Here is a 15888-nt window from a genome sequence, read left to right as displayed (position 1 = left end):
GTGAAAACAAAGACGCAGCAGTCTCTAAACTCACGCTGCGTAGCCTGCTGGAGTCGGATATAGTCCAGTTTATTGTCCAGGGAGCAAACATTTGAGAGCAGGATAGACGGGAGAGCCGGCCGGCTAGGGTTTGTTTTAGCCTAGCATGGACCCCGCCCTCTTTCCGCGCTTCGCTCTCGCACACCGCTTACGACGTCCTCTCCCCGGCCACCGGCATCAGGCGACGCCGAGGGCTGGAGGCCTGGTCTCCGCAGCAAGCCGAGTACGCGTAGCGCCTCCTGCAGGTCATCATGCAGCTTGGTTTTTGCATGATTCTTATATTTGAGTAGTGTCTGGCGATGGTAGACACGAACACTGGTTGCTCCGATGTCCATGTGTTGCAAAAGTCGGGCTTTTTTAACAAAAATAGCACCATTGTGGATCCGGAGTGGCCGCTGCGTGCTACCGCGCCGCCATCTTGGAAGTTAAATCAACATGTCATTAGAATGTTATTTTAATGACACACAACACACACCTCATAACCTGCAGACTCATCATTATACTGCATAATACATCGGCAACAGCAAGCTACTGTAGGCAGGAAGCCACTATTTATCCCTGGTAACACTTTATTATTAGGTGTCTTTAACTTCTATGTACTAACATAGTCTTTAACTACAATGTACTAACATACAACATATTTATTGTATGACATGTTGTTCTGGAAAATTCTCACAATATTCAGATTTGCTGCTACTGAGGTTTATGTACAGATAGGTTTAGGTGTAGGGTTAGGATTAGGGTAAGGGTTGGGTTAGGTTTAGGGTTACGGTTAGGAGTGTAACTATACATGTAATTAAATGCAGACACTTTAAATGTAAATATGCTGCAACAACATGTATGCACATAATAAGTACACTGTATCAAATTCTTAAGTTCATAGTAGTTAAAGACAACTAATAGAAAGTGTTTCCTTAGTAACTTTAGTCACTGTTGTGCTTTATGTGACTCAGGGGATAACTGAGCTTCCAGAGCTCCTAAACTATTCATGTTCATTTATCACTCAGCTGAACACATTTACCGATGAGTAGATACAGCATGAAGCTCTTATGTAATGTTGCATTTTACCCCTGACTGACCCAGAGGCAGATCAGGTCAACCAGGTTACTGACACTCTATGTTGTTCCCCTTCTGTCACTCACTCAACATTTTGTCGATTGTAGTGTCACAAGGGGCTTCTTTTGAGAGCCTCGGATACCTCGGAATATGAGAAAAGGCCAATGAAAAAATGTCCCGCCACCAGACATACAGGTATAAAAGGCGGGGACTGTGCATCTGTTCAATCAGATTCTTTCTTTGGAGCCGAGCGGTTATGTGATCAGCGAGCTGAGAAACTCACTACTGTTCCACTCACCTCTAGAGCTTTCTGCCACCTTTCTGCCTCCTCTGCACACCAAAGTAGTCCACGCCCCTGGGCACTTCCACAGCATTCTTAAAAGAGCAATAATCCTCTAAAAGAACAATAATTTCTCTAAAGAGTAAACACATTGGCATCAAACGTCTTTTTAAAGACGCATCTTTTTCAAGATGCCTTGCCACCTTTGTGTTGTTCCTGGATGCGGCAGATATCTTTCTGCTTCTGACGGTCATAGGCGCTGCCTCGTGTGTCTGGGTCGTGATCACACTGAGGCAGCGTTTGTGGATGGTTCATGTACTCATTGCGAGAACTTGACCATGGCATTGTTGTGGTCGTGGCTTTCCTTCCTTAAAGAGAACACCACTCCATCCCCCCCGCGTTGCTCCTTCTTCCCATGGTATTGAGGATGACCAGGCTGGCAATGGAGGCGATTTGGGGAGTTCGGCATGCTCAGTTTTGCAGGGTAAATCCCCACGAACCCCCCCCCAGCACTCTCGATTGCTTCTGTCCAGGCTTGACATGAGACCGGCTTGCCTCATGGCCAGTCTGATGGTGCCCTGACCCGAGGAAGCAATCGTGAACGGCGCCCTGACCCAAGGAACCAGACGTCTACCCTCTCTCTGTGGCCACTTGGCAGGATCGCCCTGCACACCCCTCCAAGGCCTGTAGGACGACGTCGTCACTGACAGCAATAGCTTACAAGGCATCTGGACAGGACAGGTGTGGTCTTCACCCCCTTTGCCATCAATTATTCAACCCTTGGACAGACCTCGGTTTTCTTTGGACAGGAGTCCTCCTAAAGCTGGTGTCCAAACCCATCGTGGTCACCACAGATGCCTCCAAACAGGGTTGGGGCGGCGTGTGCAACGGGCACACACGTGGTTACTTTAGCACATACACTGCCTAGAGTTGCTGGCTATATTTCTTCCGCAGAGGTGCGCAGTCAGGTCGGTGCTCTCATTCCTGCAAGAAAAGCTGGAGGGGTGGCTGTCCACTTCCACCTTGAAAATCTATGTAGCCGTAAAAACAATGCAGTGGACGGTAAGTCCCCAGGGAAGCACGGCTTGATTATCAGGTTTCTAAGAGGTGCCCGGATGTTGAAAACTTCCAGACCATGCCTTTTCCCCTCATGGGATCGCTCCGTGGTCCTTACGGGCCTTCAGAGAATCCCCTTCGAGCCGCTAGAGTCAGTCGAGCTAAGTGCCCTCTCCCAGAAGACGGCCCTCCTGATTGCGCTCACTTCCATCAAGAGGGTTGGAGACCTGCAAGCGTTCTCTGACAGCAACACTTGCCTGGAGTTCGGTCTGGCAGATGCTCATGTCATCCTAAGACCTTGTGCCCAAGGTTCCTACGACCCCTTTCAGGGACCAGGTAGTGAACCTGCGAGCGCTGCCCCAGGAGGAGGTAGACCCAGCCTTATCATTGCTGTTTACAGTACATGCTTTGTGTACCTATTTGGACCGCACACTGAGCTTTTAGCAAAGTGCGATTACTTCTTGTATTTATTAACACAATTGTTAAAATGAACTAAAAATGAATAAACAATACTTTTACAGCATTTTTTAATGTTAATTGCTACATATACTAATAAACAATTGTATTATTTAAATGTGCAGTTTAACATAAGTCAGTGCATTATGAACTAACATGAACAAGCAAAGAACAATAGTATATTTATAACTGAAAATTTGCCAAGATTTATAAATGCTGTAAAAAATATTGTTCATTGTTAGTTCATGATACAAAATGCCTTTGCTAATGTTAACGTATAGAACCTTACTAAACAGGAATTTTAATCTAATTAGCCTGATTAGGGGCCGGGTGTGTGGAATCACAACCCGGCCCCGCCCTCCACGCTGCCGCATTCCTTCCTCATTCTCTCAGGCCAGGGATCTTCCGGCATTACGTGCCCCCTTCCCTTGGGAGGGGCGTGCCTTCCACCCTGTCTATCGGCAGGTCATCCCCATCTACCTGGATGAGGGAGGGGACAAGGAAAAAAAAAAAAAAGTGTGGCACCTACACATCGTAACGGCGATCGTGCCAAATTAACAAAACATTTTTAAAAAGAGAGGGAAAGGCCAACACAAAAAAAAAAAACACTTACTTGCCGGTTCTACGATATGCCGTAGCTTGGTCCTCGGTCACTCCTCCACACTCTAATGGACGACAGCCGTGCCTCCCCGAATGGATCGGAGGCAGTCCTCCAGCCCTGTTTTTGGTGGAGGGTAGGGGTCTCCCCCGCCCCTGGCAGCGGTAACTGCTCCATGCGGTTGGTTGGGAGCCCCTCCTCCCCTCGCGGTCGGCGGCCATTCCTCCACTTCCAGGCGGCTGGGTTCCTCCGTCCTCCAGTGGATAACCACGGCTGCTCCTTCAGGGTGGATGGTAGTGGAGAGAACTTCACTATGGCGCATCCCTCTTCCTTTCCGATTTTCGGCAACAGTGTAAAGGGATTAATGGAAAGGAGGAGTCAGAAGCTGCTTGACAATATAAATAATGTTTGAATTATAAACAGAACCAAAAAGACAAACACACGTGTCGGACAGCTGTCCGTAAATCTCTCTCTCTGTGGCACTGCTATCTTCGGTTGGCTTTTATCCCTCTCGAGGGCAAATTATCCTGATTAGGGGCCGGGTGTGTGGAATCACTACCCGGCCCCGCCCCCCTGCTACAAGTAGCTTGTTTACATATGATCTCATTAAAAGGATTTCACACTTCAGCAGATTACTCAGGTGAAGTGAGAGTTGTGGTCAACTATGTTTAGGGGTAAGGTGACTTGCGCTCAGTTTACTGTTACACAAATACATGAATATAGATGTTCAAATATGTATAAATAATACACAATTATATTTTTAATTATACTTTAATAAAACATTTAACAATGTTTTTTTATTTAGTTGAAATAGAATAGAATAGAGATATATTTTATATAATGTGCTTTATGTGACATTTTAATAAATGTTAATTCGATTTTATTAAAAGGATAGTTCACCCAAAAATGAAAATTCATCATTTTCTCATGATATCCCAGGTGTGTATGACTTTCACTTAAAACAGGTGTGTTTCTTCACTAGAACACATTTGAAGAAATATAGAAGTATAGCTTGGCTCAATAGGTCCTTAAAATGCAAGTGAATGATGATTTGACTTTAGAAGCTCCAAAATCACAGATTGTCAGCATAAATGTCATCTATACGAGTTCAGCTGTTAAATTAATGTCTTCTAAAGTGACACGATCAGTTTTGGTGCGAAAAAGATCAATATGTAAGTACATTTTTAACTCTAAATCCTCACTTCCGGTTAGAAATGGTATTCACGAGTGACGTATATGCGTTGGCATGTGAAACACGCAAGAATTGATGCGCGTGTGACACACATAGAAGAGCAGTGCTGTTTAAAACTGAGTAGGAGGACCACTGTACAGAAACTTCATTGGTTTTGGTTTAGATCTATTTCCGTTTATTTACTCACAATGGTGCATTTGTGTGCTAATCTTGGATGTCTCAAACCAGAGGAGAATGTGAGATTAGGTCCACAACATGGCAACGAATACGTCACACGAGAGACAGCATGATCTGCACCCTCTTTTAAAGCTTACTGGAAGCATTGGATTATAGTTAAGTACTTAAATATTTATATTGTTTTCACTCCAAATCAATGACGTTTATACTGACTATCTGTGATTTTTGGAGCTTCAAATGTCAAATCACCATCCACTTGCATTTTAAGGACCTAAAGAGCTAAGATATTTTTCTTCAAATGTGTTCTGGTGAATAAATAAAGCCATACACATCTGGGATATCATGAGGGTGAGTAAATAATGATTTGGGTGAATAACAATAATTTGGGTGATCAACTCAACATAATATTTTTTGGGTGAACTATCCCTTTAAAGGGATTGTCAACTCAACATTGAAATTCTGTCATCATTTACTCACCCACATGTTGTTCCTGACCCATGTGATTTACTTTCTTCCACTGAGAGCCTCAAGTGAATGGTAACTTAGGCTACCAGTCCCCCAGAATGCCTTACATCTTAAATTTTTGTTACACACAAGAGGAAATTTGGAATAACATAAGGTTGATTAAATAATGACAGAATTAATTCTTGGGTGAACTATCCCTTTAAGGATATCAGAAAAAAAAATAACTACCTGGAATGATATACATTCAATCTGATTCAGTTTGACATTAATGTATATTACGCTGTCAATACTGAATTTATGTGCTTTTATGTGTAATTTAGGTATACAAAAGGAGAATTGGACATTGCCTACATCACCTCACGTATTATCGGTGAGTAAACGGTCAATAAAATTAGAAAAAATACTGTGGCAGAACCATGGCACTTTGATAATTCAATTCAAAAATTCAGTTTTAATTCAATATAAAGTGTAGTATATCAGAAATGACTAACAATGTATTTCTGCTATATGCTCTAAAATGCACTAATATGTTGGTCACAAACTTGCTGAAAAAAGCTTTCAAGATCCTCTCCTAATTGTCTATTTCCACTTCCCTCTCAGTGATGTCCTATCCTGCTGAGGTAGTGGAGATGGGTTACAGGAACCACACAGAGGATATCCGCTCATTTCTGGACTCAAGTCACGCTGACCACTACACTGTTTTCAACCTGTCACAGAAGAACTATCGGGGGGCAAAGTTTGCCAACAGAGTGAGTGCAATAAACTGGATTTCCTGACTTACCGTACTTTCAGTTCACCTTGCTAACCTAGTGCAAGCTTTCTTGGTAGTGCATAAACTTATTTTGAAGTCACTCTAGTGTCAAAGTGAGTCTAAAAAACACATTTCTAAACATCAGTGTAGCATACTTATTTCTGATGCGAAATTATACTGGTGGCTATGGTGACTCATCTGGACTCCTTTCATTAAATACAGAACATTGCTTTTTTCATGTAATAAAATAACACCAAAGATTAACTCAATCTCAAACTATGTGATCGCAGGACTCATAGTTTGTTTGCTGTTGTTGTTACGATGTATGTATAGTTTCATTTTCTTAAGTGGATTATTTTTAATAACAAAATGCCAGCAACTTTGATACACTAGATTTTTAACAAGCCAATGTGAATGGTACTTACCTTAACAAAACTCGTTGCTATGATGCTAGGATGTTTGGCCATGATGTTGCTATGTAGTTGCTATGGTGATTTGGGTGCTTGAATGTTCTGAAGATGTTCTGGGTGGTTGCTTAGTACATCAAGAGCACATGATTTTATCCATGTTATCCATTTCCTTTTTCCTCACTTTAAGCTTTCTCTTTTTCTGTCTCATTCCTCTTTGTAATCTTCTGTCTCTCAGCGATTGACTCTTCTCGTTCATCTGTAGGTTTCTGAATGCAATTGGCCATCCAGACAGGCCCCAAGTCTACACAACCTGTTTGCCGTGTGTAAAAACATGTTCAACTGGCTCAAGCAAAATCCCAAGAATGTGTGTGTGATCACATGCTCGGTATGAAGGTGTAACTCACTCTATACTTTTATTTATTCTTCATTTTTCATATCACTATATTTAGTAAATTCCCATGTATAATATTCTCAAAGCCTTCTTACAGTTTGTCCAATTTATAATTAAAATTCAAGCATAGAAAATGATTATTTTTATATAATATTCCATACCACACTAAACGAACAAACAAGCATTTCAATGTGGTCATGGAGAGTTAACAGTAGCCTTTTATCTTGTTCTATCAGGAAGACTCGCAGACTTGAGTAAAGTTTTAGATTACATTTATTTCATGAACATAACTGGAACGTAATGTCTCTCTTTGGCGTAAGCCCCATCTGGCGGTCCGAAGAAGTTGTTCTCTGAACCATCAGATCCTGCCGTAGATAGGAGGCAGGGGAGGGAGCCTACCCCCATGTAGGACGGGACTCAACTGGTGGTGGTGGGGTGGTGGAGGTTGCCAGGTTAGCACACTGAAACAGCAATGTGATAGATTGTTAGCAGACTTATAAAGCGATAGCTTACATGTGATTGGCTTGGAGTTACCTAGATAATGGTGCGACGATTTACAGCTGCTAGTCTTCCCGCTAGAACTACGCTGCACTTACATGTCTAATTTAGCTGTTAAATCAGATTATTTACATCTGAATCACTGCCAAGAAAGTTTCTGCTTTTTCTTAATGTAAAAATACAAATAAAATAAAATGTGAATAAACTCGCACAGAATTTTTTTTCAATTAATAATTCCAGACATTGTACATGTAATTAAAACTAGACATGTGAAATTGGCCAGTTTTGTAACCCTTTAGCTTTAAGTCTGTGAAGTGTTTGACTGTTAAGATTAACAGTTTGATGCTGTTTTGCAAACTTTATATAATAACTTTATATTTGTAAATAATTTATATTTCTTTTCTAGGGTATTTATTGTCCAAATCTGTCCAAAAATCTGCTTTATTTGCCTCTCTTTTAGGATGGTAGAGCTCCATCAGGCGTGCTGGTCTGTGCCATGTTCTGTTTCTGCCAGCTCTTTGCCAACCCGGTGCCAGCCATGCAGCTTCTCGGTGCCAAGAGGCCTGGCTCTGGCCTGTGGCCCTCACACAGGAGGTATGGGCAATCAACTTGTAGCTCTGAAAAGATTAGCTTTGATAAAAAGGAAAACTATGTTGCTGCTACAAATGCTTAACTACTGTTTTGTCTTTCATATGCCGCCAGCATTCTATTTGCACTTACAATTCACATTATCCAATATCACATGGACATTTTATTAGAAGTCATTTTAATGATTAGTGATGTTTTTACATCTTCAACTTTTCTTTTTTCTTTTTTTTTTTAAAAAGAATGTATTTGGTCTGAACGGCCCCTTGCCATGGTTTTTCCATTCCATTGTCGCCATTTGACTTGCTCACTAGAATATTTGTGGTGTAATTCTTTGTAAAGCTTCAGTGTAACAATAAGTATTATGGAAAGCATTATACAAATACATTGAACAATAATGGTAGATGATGAACAGATCTTCAATTAAAAGTTGCTCCATTCATGTTCAGTTCAAGTTTAGCATTAATAGATACAGAGCTTTAGGAAGCCTTTTGTACATTTTTAATTTGTGTAACAGATTGCTTTGTGTGACTTGCAGACACGCTTTTTCTAGGCAGTTTTGAAATGTCCATTTCTCTTTACGAGGGTTGTAAATGGAAGGAATGAAACCTAATTTTTCATCAAAACATATAGTATGTCTCTAACCATCAAACAAGTTAATCCGTATTGAGAAAAAATGCTAATAGCCAAATATGCTTGTGTTTGATTATTCAGGTACATAGGTTATGTGTGCAGTATGGTCTCAGAGAAGCCTACGGTACCACACTCCAAACCACTAGTCATTAAAGCTGTCACAATGAGTCCTGTTCCTTGCTTCAACAAACAGCGCAGTGGCTGTCGGCCTTTTTGTGACGTACTTATTGGAGAGACCAAGATATTTTCTACAGCTCAGGATTACGAAAAAATGAGGTAGGCTGTATTTAGTGTCTTACTATCTGCTGGTCAATTACGCTGGTTGACAAGCATTTTTTGCTAACAGCCAGATTTGCACCAAACCAGCCTGGACCATTAAGGAAATTCATGCTTTTCTAAGTGTAACAGCTTTGAGTATCTCTTCATATTGAATATGTTGCTCCTCTTCTCTGTGATCACAGGGAACACAGGATACAGGAGGGTAAAGTGTTTTTTCCTGTGGGAGTGAGTGTCCAAGGAGACGTGGTGATTTCGGTCTATCATATGCGGTCACATGCACTACAAGCAAAGGTAGGAGACCAATAACCAACTTTAATATTTTAATTTGAAGCTTCTGCAGAGTGCGAAACTGTAAAATTGGCATTATTACATTTCATTAACATTCATTACATTAATGCATTCAGCAGACACTTTTATTCAAAGCAACGGTGCATACAAGAATGACCATTTTGTGTGTTCCCTTGGAAACATGCTCATTACATTGATATTGCAAGTGTGATACTCGCGCTACATGCTCTACCAGTTAAGCGTGAGGAATTTTTAAAGTTCTGGCAAGATGTAAGCTGAGTAAAGTTAATTAGCCAACCTGGACTTTATATATTTTTGCCAAATGTGTTATATGTGTCTCCAAGTACAATTCCCTGCAGTTTCCATGATATATACATCACATTAATTTTGAATTGCAAAATTGTAACACATACATTTCATGAGATCAGGCTGTAATTAGCAACTGAAAGGTTGTATATCTTCAGCAAGAACAGTGTGTTGTAGCATGATGCAGTGGTTCCTTCAACATTGTGTTTAAATTCTGGTGTGCCTGCAGGTAACAAACACCCAGATGTTCCAGATTCAGTTCCATACTGGATTCATTGTCCCTGGCACCACAGTCTTAAAGTTTCTGAAGTAAGTGTGTCTTTCTACTGCATTTGTAAGCATCACATTGTCACAGAGTTACATGCGGAGCAATTTATCTAGATTTTAATGGTTGACATGAAATGGCAGACAGCGATATCCTTGCCCTGTAATTTGGGATGTCCACACTGAATGTAAAACTGATGTGCGACCCAATCACAGCCAATCAGAGCATATTTGATGTTTAATATACAGCTACTGTATGTGGAGCAGAATTTTAGATTTTATAGTGGGCGGGGCTACCTAGCTTGACTCTGAAGAAATAGAATCCATGTGATAAAAAAATGCCCTGTTCCTTTTTGCTTTATCGCATCACACCTGGCTAGGACACAGTGTAATATATATATATATATATATATATATATATATATATATATATATATATATATATATATATATTTTAAATACTTTAACCCAAAAATGAGTGATTTTCAAGTGATTGAAAATTATTTAATAACTTATTGACTAAATGAATTTGTCACACCACAAGATTATGTGAACTGTAAACAAGCTCAAAGGTGATTTAAAAATAGGTGAAAAACTTGGAATTGGTGTTCTGTTACATCATCTAAAACACCCTTTCACATAATTTGTTCATTTTAATTTTAACCATAAATATGAAAAACAAAAATGTTTATGAACATGTTATGGACATAATTTATAAACCACAAACTACCCATTTATCACAGTATGAGTCTATACTGCTCTTTTCAGCTTTGCACTGAAGTGTGTGTGTGTGTGTGTGTGTGTGTGTGTGTGTGTGTGTGTTCAGGACAGAGCTGGATGCATGTGATTCTCCAGAGAAATACCCCCAGCTGTTTCATGTGCTGTTAGACATTGAGGTGGAAAGCACAGAGAAACAGAAAGATCTCACCCCACCGTGGGAGCAGTTCCCCACCAAAGACCTGAGCCCCAATGTTCTTTTCTCCTGCCATCAAGAACACCAGGATGCACTTGCTATTGCAGGTAAAATTCACATGTGTTACAGATACAAAAAAGTAGGGTTTTAGCAACAATCAATTCTGTGATTTAAACGAAGTAGGCTTAATAAGCAGGCTTAAAGTTCTACCTCCAGGTTTTTTCAATCCCACAGTCCATGCAGCCTTAAAGGAGCATTCCGGGTTCAATACAAATTAAGCTCATTCAAGAGCATTTGTGGCATAATGTTGATTACCACAAAAAGTAATTTGCACTCATCCCTACTTTTCTCTAAAAATCGAGGTTACAGTAAGCAGTTACAATGAAGTGAATGTGGCCAATTTTTGGAGGGTTTTAAGGCAGAAATTTGAAGCTTATAATTTTATAAAAGCACATGCACTCATTCTTCTGTTAAAACTCGTGCATTTTTTGAGCTGTAAAGTTGTTTAAATCAGAATTTTTACAGTCATTTTAGGTTTTGTTGACATTATATCGTCATGGCAACAAAGCTGTAAAATTGGCTATAACTTTATACAGGAAGAATTAGCAAGCCTTTTTTTTATTACATTTTATCACACTAAAATCATGTTTGCATGCATATTATTTATGTTTTGTGGCTATACTTTTATAACGGTGAGTATCTTGACGTTCAGAAATTGGCCCCGATTCACTTCCTTTGTAAGTGCCTCACAGTAATACAGATTTTATTTTTATTTTTTAAGGAGCGGCAGGTCAAAATTAGCTTTTGTGGTAATCAACATTATGCCACAAGTGCTGTTGATTGAGCTTAAATTTGATTGAATCTGGAATATTCCTTTAAGCTGGTGTAACACTTACCGAGATCACAAACTCTTCTGTTGGAGTTATGACATACTTGCCAATTCAGAATGGTGGAGTGGTTACAGACATAACGACTTCCCTCGACTCTCTCTCTCTGATTCCCCTGTCCAATGGAGCTTACTGTAGAAGGTGTATTTTTATATATGTAGCTTTGAGTGAGTAAAATATTTACAATCAACAAAAACAGACTTTTCTGCATCTGCTTTCTGCTTTTATTATTCATTTTAGTGCAGGAGAACCCCAGTAAAATGTTTGTCTACAATCTCTATAAATTAAAATGTTTGGTGTTTGTGATAATAAGCGGTTGTGAGAGTGATCGCTGATGAAAGCGTTCAGATCAGCATAATGTCTTGTCAGTTCTTCAGTAAAAGAAGCTCAGTGTTCACTTGACGAGACCACATGAGCCCAACCCAGCGACAGAATGATTTTTTTGAACAAGTTTGATCTGCTTTTCCAGTTGTTAGAGCCATTAATTCAGCAGGGAGTCCTGTTGGTCAAGGGATTAACAACCTCCCTCTGGCATATATTAATAAGAGGTCCCTCTCCCTTCCTCTGGCAGGCTATTATGTAAATGAAGCTTATTCCCGAAAATACCTTGAAAAATTGCCTAATGTGATACAGGCTTTAGCTGTATTCACACTTATCGAGAACAGGCAGCACATACTGTATAGACACCATTTCCACCTGGTATTTAGATAAGTTTCGGGTGAACAGATCACATGTGGTCAGGTGAGACGCATCGCTGTTTACACCTGGTCATTTAAAAGCATCTTCTGTGACCACTTGTGATCGGCTTTGGAGGGGTGGGACATCATTACGTCAATCACTGTGTCAGTGTGTTCTTGCATGATAATAAACCGCAACAAAATCAGAAAAGACACAGAAAATGAAACTATAATCTAAGCACAAATGCAATATTTTGAGCAGAATTGCCCATTATTTTTGTGGATTAATTCATCTGAGCTGCAGATGTTCATGCTTCTCTTAAGTGTCTCTGCATGTTGATATCAGACACACTGAAGAAAATTTGTGAAGTTCTCATGCTTGTATACTCTTTTTTTATTTTTCCTTTTAAAACCACTTGTAAAGGGCAAAGTTTAAATTCTTCTTGTAGTGGAGTGGTTGATTGACAGGTGAGGGGAGGTGCTTCGTAGCTGCTGAGACGCATTTAGGACGGATTAGTGTTTACAACTCAAATGCGAGCATTCAGGTGCGTTTTTGACTACATGCGTTTGTGGTTTTTGTGATCCAATCACAAAACTTATTTGAACACGTTTCGACCTGTATTTAGCACTGACCACATGTGATCCGATCACAAAAACACATCTTAATATCAGGTGGAAACAGGGTCATAGAGTAAGGAGCTGTTCAAAAACAGCTATACAAAGCGCAACACAATGGAACATAACAAGGTTCTCAAGGCACTTTTTACAAAGATGAACTAATTGTAACTTGGCATGGCATGTGAACAGTGTGGTGAAAAAAAAAAAGGCAGATGCTATTTGCACCCTCGTGCAAATAATGGTATATGCTATTTACACCCAAATGCAAACAGTGACAGATATTATTTGCACCACATCCCTGGTGCAAATAATGGTAGATACTAATTGCACCCTGGTGCACATAGTCTCAAAAACTGTTTGCACACATATTTACATACTAACATACAGTATGGGCATCACTGCAGTGTGTTTGAGTTAATTTAGTGTCCCAGAGACAAACAACATAACCCCTAAACCTAACCTTAACCTTACCTTAGAAAAAAATAACCTTGGTTTTACTACAGTACCCATGGTTTCTATACTACAAACTAACTAACCCATGGTTTCTATATTACAACCTAACCTAACCTAACCTATTAGTAACCTAAATTTACTAACACCATGGTTAATTGCATTAAATCTATGGTTTCTGCCAAAAAACATGGTTACTACAATATTACTGAAGTAGGCTAATACAGTGATGCAGTGTACATACAAGCGATGCCGAGCCAGGGGAACAAGTTCGATCGACAGACCCTGCCTCCAGATCAAACCCTTCTCTGTCCTCCCCGACATTCACGTGAACAAATCACTGCGATGAAATCAACATTTCTATGAATTTTTATCTATTATTTTAGGTAGTATTAAAGGAAATATTAAGAGCGGAAACAGGAAATCGGATGGGAAAAAGAGTGGGACAAAACATGGAAGTGAACCACGGTCACTAGAACAACAGTACACATTCACACACCATCTGTACACCCCACGCTACTGCAGCGACACCTATTGGTTCATTTGTCATATATTTCTGTGGTTACACCAGACTATTGGGGTGCAAATAGCTGCACTGTGTGGCAGATGCTATTTACAATGGGGTGCAAATAGACACTCCAAATAGAAAGCAATACAACAGTTAAAGACCTTTTTCAGCAGATTTTGATGTATGTAATTAATCATGATTAATTTAATGAATTAATTGGCAAATAAATGTAATTAAATGGATTAACATTTTGAATTGATTAACAGCCCCTCAAAAAAAGTCAAATTATTTCATTTGTGCTTTTAAAAAGCTTTAGAAGATCATAATTTTCATTGTTTCTTTCTTTAGCATGAAGAAAAGACACTTGCTGTTTTCTCTTGTGTCATTATTGCATTAATTCTGAAGATGCTGCAGAGGGTGACAGGATGGCCCTGTGGAGTTTGCTCACCATTCATAGCTCTGCAGTTTGTTCCTTTAGTGAGCCATTTCGTGAGCCATTTGAGTCAACTCATTAGTCACTCCGTGGCATTTTGTTGAGTTTCTGTGCACCATTAAACTAAACACCATCTGTTTAATGTACTTTTCCTTCTCTGCTGAAAAGATGAAATGGAGGGCTTGGACTTGGAAGGTAAGACAGTGTAGGAGGCCTGTGAGAGCGCACACTAAATAGTGGAATAAAAGAGGTGTTGTTGACTAGTGGATTTAGGCAATAATTTGATGTGTAGTTGAAATCTTGGTTATTTTAGTGGCATAGATGTGTTTATTATTGAACTGCAGCCACATTCACTGGTTTTTCGCTTTTGTTAAGAAAAAGATTGAAAACAAATATTCCATGGGCAGATTTACTGGTACGGTTGTTGTGTAAAGCTGACGGCTGAGTAAATCTATTATTTGGGGAAATTAGGCTATTAGGCACTTTTGTAATGACTTTTTTTCTCGTTATATGAACCTTTTAATAAAAAATGGAAATTGTGTCATCATTTAATCTCCCTCAACTCATTCCAAACCTGCATGATTTGCTTTCTTCAATGGAAAACAAAAAGAGATGTTTAGAAAACGTTGCTAAAGCATTCAGTAAGCAGAGGCTGTCAAGTAGTCCATATCCCTTCAAGTATTCGGAAGGAAAACAATTTCAAAGTTATAGTCTTAAATTGACGTTGTCATTCATTAAAAATCTTACTCTCTGCCTTTTCTCTCAAATCTCATTCATACTTTATTGAACATTTTCAAACTTGCCATGTTGCATTCAATAACATGATGCACCAGATTCAGTTGCGTTCGGCATTATTGATGTAAAACCTGGCACGACATATCTTGACATGCCAAGATTGACTATGTACATGTGCAAATGAGATTTAAGAGCTTTGTTGGAAGTGGAGATTTTCAGTGGCTTCAAGAGAATTGAAATATAGGTCACAATGTTGCTTCTGTGGTGATCTTTAAATGTAAAGGTCTTAACCGTTTCCCCACTCTGTCCTTTAGATCCAGCCCAGGGCCATGGGGGTTGTGGAGGTAGAGTGGGTCCGAATGAAGAGAGTGAACCCTCGGACGATGATATGCTCTCCCTTTCTAGCCAGCAGAGCAACACAAGCAATGAGAAATCAAAAGCAGCTAAGAAGCCGGAACCCCAATCTTCAGTGGCCCCTCCTCCTCCAGCAGCAGAAGATGTGGATCTGTTGGGACTAGACGGGGATGCAGCTCAGCCTTCTTCATCCTCCACACACCCTCCTACCACCAGCACAACCACAGACCTGTTGGGGGATCTGTTTGGAGCTCCACCCACACGACAGCCGGCCAGTGGCTCCTCCTCTGCTCAGTCAACCCCGCGGAGATCTGCAACCTCTTCATCACCCTCTCCATCACCTCGAACTGGAGGCAGTAAGCACTAGGGTTCTCACCATACCGATATTAGTGAAATTTCATGATTATTCAGAATATGATTTTGATACTACCCATAGTCTACTAGCAAATTTCTTGTAACAATCTACAGTAAGGTTGTGTTCTTTAACATTGTTTACTACAGTAGTAACTACATTAGTTACCTACATATTAGCTACATTAGGGGAGAGTATGTGAGCATTTAGAGGCAGCTGGCAAGCTTATAAAGCGGA

General features: G+C 40.0%; 1 protein-coding gene and 1 long non-coding RNA gene across 7 annotated transcripts in view; one reads left to right on the top strand and one right to left on the bottom strand.

Moving 5' to 3' along the window:
* The window catches only part of LOC127654083 (putative tyrosine-protein phosphatase auxilin), a 49132-nt gene that overhangs the window by 14498 nt on the left and 18746 nt on the right, over nucleotides 1-15888 (top strand). For all 6 annotated transcript variants that reach the window (XM_052141067.1, XM_052141065.1, XM_052141068.1 and 3 more), the window contains 9 exons: nucleotides 5640-5689; nucleotides 5920-6068; nucleotides 6743-6865; nucleotides 7830-7963; nucleotides 8669-8863; nucleotides 9049-9157; nucleotides 9690-9769; nucleotides 10551-10744; nucleotides 15260-15655. In XM_052141067.1, coding sequence (XP_051997027.1) covers nucleotides 5640-5689; nucleotides 5920-6068; nucleotides 6743-6865; nucleotides 7830-7963; nucleotides 8669-8863; nucleotides 9049-9157; nucleotides 9690-9769; nucleotides 10551-10744; nucleotides 15260-15655 — 1430 coding nt within the window. The remainder of the gene's footprint in view (nucleotides 1-5639; nucleotides 5690-5919; nucleotides 6069-6742; nucleotides 6866-7829; nucleotides 7964-8668; nucleotides 8864-9048; nucleotides 9158-9689; nucleotides 9770-10550; nucleotides 10745-15259; nucleotides 15656-15888) is intronic.
* Nucleotides 7168-15888, bottom strand: part of LOC127654096 (uncharacterized) — a 45544-nt gene continuing 36823 nt past the window's right edge. Inside the window, exon 3 of the long non-coding RNA XR_007971896.1 lies at nucleotides 7168-7332. This is a non-coding gene — a long non-coding RNA (uncharacterized LOC127654096). The remainder of the gene's footprint in view (nucleotides 7333-15888) is intronic.

Source organism: Xyrauchen texanus, chromosome 13 (assembly GCF_025860055.1).
Source record: "Xyrauchen texanus isolate HMW12.3.18 chromosome 13, RBS_HiC_50CHRs, whole genome shotgun sequence".
Classification (NCBI taxonomy): Eukaryota; Metazoa; Chordata; class Actinopteri; order Cypriniformes; family Catostomidae; genus Xyrauchen; species Xyrauchen texanus.
This window is presented reverse-complemented; position numbering and strand designations above follow the sequence as displayed.